Source organism: Neophocaena asiaeorientalis, unplaced genomic scaffold (assembly GCF_003031525.2).
Source record: "Neophocaena asiaeorientalis asiaeorientalis breed wild unplaced genomic scaffold, Neophocaena_asiaeorientalis_V1.1 scaffold254, whole genome shotgun sequence".
Lineage (NCBI taxonomy): Eukaryota > Metazoa > Chordata > Mammalia > Artiodactyla > Phocoenidae > Neophocaena > Neophocaena asiaeorientalis.
Genome location: NW_020174705.1, coordinates 3966590 through 3971640, shown reverse-complemented (window position 1 = coordinate 3971640; position 5051 = coordinate 3966590). Strand labels below are relative to the sequence as shown.

The following is a 5051-nucleotide window of genomic DNA, read 5'->3' as shown; positions in this document are numbered from 1 at the left end:
TAAGGGGGAGTAGGGCCCGGGGCCACTCTCTCCCAAGCACCAGGGGGCCCATGGAGGGCCACAGCTTGGCACAGGGCTGGGGGGAAGGGTTACCTCACGAGCCGGAGGGAGTCTTTGCGGATGTTCACCAGGCTCCTCAGTGTCTTCACAGGCTCATGCGGGGCAGGGGTGACGTAGGGAAACTAGGAGGGAAAGAGCAATTCCAGGTAACCCCCAGGGCATGGCGGCGGAGGGAAAACAGGGCTTCATCAGAGCAATGGTCACAACCCTGCCTGATCATCCTGGGCCCTCGCACTGACCACAGGACTGCACTCCCCTCATCCACATCCAAGGAAACCACAGGTGACACGGCCAGCACGTGGGAGAGCCGGGACTGGAACTGCCCTGAGGATTCTGGGTCCCCAGTTGCAGGAAGGACCCTCAGCTGGGTCCCCAGGGCAGAGATTAGGGTTGGGGCTCTCAGGCCACGTTCCTGGAGGTGGGACCTGTCGTCTCACTGCTGCCCTGAACAAGGCAGGCTCTCCACACAAGGACGATGGTCAATACAGATTTCGGAAGGGACTTGCGCCCACACAGGCACGCACGCACGCACACGCACGCGCACACACACACACACACGGGTGCTGTAAAACTGGTGGTGTCTGGAAGGCTTGGGCACGGGGTCAGTCTCCTGCTGGTGACAACGCACTGAGTCTTAGCAGATGTTTTCACTGGGAAGCCAGGTAAAGGACACCCGGGGTCTCTCTATCACTTCTCACAACTGCAGGTGACTCTACGATGGTCTCAAGGAGAAAGTGACACAAGACAACAGATATACAGGTGGCCTGCAGAGCCAGGTCCTGGGTCTGAGCCAAGGCTGCAAAGACATGGAAGGCAGGTTCTGCTCCTGCTGTCACAAACTCGGGAGGGTGGGGAGCTCAGTACAACGTGGAAGCCCCACTGACCCCATGGGTGGGGGACCAGCACTCTGGGCCCCAGGCCAGTTAAAGGACCAAGACTTCATGTCAACCAGCTGCTCTACAGCTAAAACAGCCTGGAGACCCCTGGTCCAGGGGATAGCACCCCCCACCAGGCCCAGGACTCAGCAGCCTTAGGGGACAGAGTCCAGTGTCTCGTGAGAGAGAGGGCCTCCTGCCTGGGCCCTTGGCCACGCAGGGGACCATTATCTCAAGATGCAAAACCCAGGCCCCTGCTCAGCAATCCCCCACAGCCCTCTCTCTCTCTTTAGTCTCCATCCATCAAACATTCCCTTCTTTATTGCCTGCACCCCACATACTAAACAGGGCAGGGTCTGTCCTTCCAGCCCCTGGAAGAGTCCTAGGTACACAGCAGGTGCCAAATGTGCGCTGAATGAAGGGACAGCAGTGTGTGGAGTGCACTCCTCTGGTGACTAGTGAGGGCGAACTTGTAAAAAAGAGTCCTGGCTGTTTGCGTTTCTGCTTTGGATCACATCTCTTGCCCACTGCCCTATGGAATCTGGATGCTCTTTTCTCTTTTTAAAGGCAGCCATCCAAGAGGCCTGGGATGAAATCCAGAGCCTTCCTCAGCCCCACAGTCTGGAGGCACTGGGTTCAGTAGCAGCTGCTCTGTACCCCAGGGACCAACCCTCGGCCATCCAGCCTCTAAGGGGGGACAGGCCTCACGCACACATCACATGCACACGTCCAGATGACACCTCCGCCCCGTTTGGGGAGACTCAGTGCCTGCTCACAGCCAGGGGCCTTGCCACCACTGCCCACGTGCCCAGCCCCACCGAGACCCACCTGGACTGGGCGATTGCCCAGGAAGTTCAGATCCATGTTCTCTCCAAAGAGGTAACCTTCAGGGTGGGGGGTGTCGAATTTCTCACCTCCCATGAAAAAGTGGGAGGCAAAGTAGTTTCCTGGTTAAAAAAGGAAACACAACTGTAGACGATGAGGCTCAATACAGCCCAATGGGAGCATCTCATGGCCAAGAAGCTCAGCCTGAGAAAGGCCAGCTCCAGACACGGCCTCAGCCCCTCCGCCTGGACCGGGGCCTCTCCTCCCCACGCCTGGACTCATCCAGACCCCCGCTCCAATATCACTTCCTCCTGCAGCAGGCTGAACTGCGTCCCCTACAAGGACACGTCTCAGTCCTCACCCCTGGCACCTGTGACCTTGTATGGAAATAGGTACTTTGCAGATGGAATCCAGTTAACAGGAGTCAGACTGGATGGGGGCCCCTAAACCCAGTGACTGGTGTCTCCATAAGAGAAAGAGGGAGATGTGGACACAGACACACACAAAGGGAAGAAAGCTGTCTGACAACAGAGGCAGAGGTGGGAGTGACGCGGCTACAATCAAGGAGTGCCTCGAGCCTCCAGAAGCAGGGAGAGGTGGGAAGGAGCCTCCCCTAGAGGCCTCAGAAGGAACCAACCCTGTGGACACCTAGATTCTGGACTTCTGGCCTCCAGAACTGTGAGAATAAATTCTGTTGTTTTAAATCACCCAGTTTGTGGCACTTCATTACAGTGACCATAGGAAACGAATACACTTTCTCTGACCCCCAGACTAAATCAGCCTCCCTACCCCAAATCCGAGCCCTGAGAACTTTTTCACCTCAGTGCTGACCACAGTTTAAAACTGTGTGGACCTGAGTTATTTCATTTCTATCTGACTCCCCTCCATGAAGACTGAGGCTATACGTCCCTGGCACACTTAGGCACTAAATTCACGTTTCTTGTAAAAATAGATGGCTACAAGGCATCGGACATGGGTCAGCTTCAAAGAACTGAGCTCACAGCCTTGCTGGGGAAACACTAGAAGTACCGCCTCCCCCAAGCTTCCTGATCTGATACTTGCCCACTGTCCCCCGTTTCTCACTGGCACAGAGAAAGGCCAGGTAACCAGAGGGTCCTGTGAATTTTGTGGACCAGAGGGAATTCTGGGCCACTTGAGCTTTGGTGGGCGCCGTGCATGGATCTGTGTGTCCTTCCTGAGAACCACAACCCCAGTTACGTGGAACACAGCCTTGGCTGCCTAGGCCGGGAGGCCCAGAACCAGGAGTACAGCCTGGTGGCTCTTGACTGAAGGGAACATAGCCAGGACATATCAGGCCAGGGCGTAACCCCAACCCACGTGTGGACCAGGAACCAGACAGAGCCAACTGCAGTGAGAGAAAAAAAATAAAGTGGTGACTAGTTAAATAAATACAATACTCCTGATTTTATGGAACACCATATAATAGCTGCTAAAGAGGGTCAAACAGACCTGGATACTGACACAGAAAGATGGTCCCAGAATATTTGTTGGATGCATTCCAAAACCCCTTTTGAGAGGTAACTGCACACTTAGGCGTGCATGACGCAAGTTGTGAGTACACAGAGAATGGTCAAAAGGACGCACCCAAAAAGCTGCTGAGAAGTCAGTCGGGACCAGGTGCAGCATGGACAAAAGCCCAGACGTTCTGCTCCATGTTAGATCTTTTCACTGAACACGAACCACTCGTGGTGCACTTATCAGAATAAAAAGACTAAGTGTGATGCAGGGAAGCACCTGGGCCCTTCCAAAATCACCTGGGATTTGCACTCAGTCCCGTCTACCGCACTGAGAGCATCAGTGGATTTTAATGTGCAAAGGCTTTAAAAAGGTGGTTGTTCCCACACTGGCCCTATTGGGGTGGGGCACAGGTGGTCTCTGGACCTGTCTCTGGACAGGTGGGCCTGTGGCCCACCTAACCTTGAGCCCGAATCACAGGGCAGTTGAGAAGGGTGTCAGCTGGGAGCTCTGGGCGAAGCCAGCTCAGAGCCACCTGGTCCGCCAGGACTACGATAGGCTGTGACAATGGCACACAGCACAGCCGACAAGCAAAGTCACATGCACTAGGCTCTGTGACAAGTCAGGGCCGCAGTGGCATGTGACAGAGGGTGCAAGGAAGCCCAGCGGCTGCCTGGGCCCTGCCCTGCCAGGACCTCCACACTGCTCACAGGCCCTGAGGTGGATCCAGAGGCCGCACAGCACCGGTCTGGAGGGAAGGTTCCAGGCGAGGCGGAACTAGGCCTGGGGCCCAGCCATCCTTGCAAAGCCCTCCAGGAATAGACAGACCCCTGGCCTGGAAAATCCTGCTCCAACCTCGCCCTGGGGGGACCCCAAGGCCCAATCACATTATGTCCAACAAATCTCCAGAATTTCCGCTCCACAAGCAGAAAGTGGGTGAGGAGGTTCTCCTCTAAGAAGGCCCCATGTTCTCACCTCCTGGTATTCATGTCTCTGGGAAGACTTCTCAGACTGAACAGGGCTGACCTGTGTAACCAGCAGGACACTGTGGAATTGACGGAGTGGGACTTCCAAGGCTCTGGGGGAGGAAGCCGGCTGCCGTGTTGGACACTCAAACAGCCCCATGAAGGGGTCCATGTAGTGACAAACTGAGGCCTCCAGCCACTGGCCAGCACCAACCTGCCAGCCCTGCGAGGGAACCACGTGGGAATCAGACCTTGTAGCCCAGCAACCTCAAGGGAGACCCTGAATCAGAACCACCCAGTGAAGCCACTCCCAAATTCCTGACCCACAGAAACCGTGATAATAAGCATTTATTGTTATAAATGGCTAAAATCTGAATTTGCTACTCAGCAAGAGATAACTAACATGATGGGCTTCGAAATCCAGTCTGAGTGACCCTCTCTGGGCTCCTGAAAATAACATTTTTCTGTGGCCACCACGCTGCTCAACGCCACCACCATCTACTGCTGGAGTCCTGCAATCCACTCCCTGGTCTCCCCACTTCCACAGCCCCAAAGGCTGTTTCCCACATCCCAGTGCTCATAATGAGGGGCCTTCTGATGCCTCCCTAATCACACCAAAACAAGTCCCAGACTCCTCCTCATGGCTTGCGGCAGACCCTGCCAACCCCGTCCGTAACCCCAGGGTCTCTGTACTTGCTGTTTCCTCTGCTTATGAAGTTCTTCCCCAAGAGTCTGCCTTGATCCTTAGACATCACGTGTCCTCCTCAACAAGGCCTCTTCTGATCATTCTTTTTAAAATTTGCAACTTTCGCCCTCCCACCCCGCCTGCTGACCCCCCCACTCCCAGCCC

At 55.3% G+C, this 5051-nt stretch overlaps 1 protein-coding gene across 4 annotated transcripts in view; it reads right to left on the bottom strand.

Moving 5' to 3' along the window:
• The window catches only part of MGRN1 (mahogunin ring finger 1), a 53600-nt gene that overhangs the window by 30502 nt on the left and 18047 nt on the right, over window positions 1-5051 (bottom strand). For all 4 annotated transcript variants that reach the window (XM_024759430.1, XM_024759431.1, XM_024759432.1 and 1 more), the window contains exons 2-3: window positions 1764-1882; window positions 94-182 (exon numbers count right to left, since the gene is read on the bottom strand). In XM_024759430.1, coding sequence (XP_024615198.1) covers window positions 94-182; window positions 1764-1882 — 208 coding nt within the window. The remainder of the gene's footprint in view (window positions 1-93; window positions 183-1763; window positions 1883-5051) is intronic.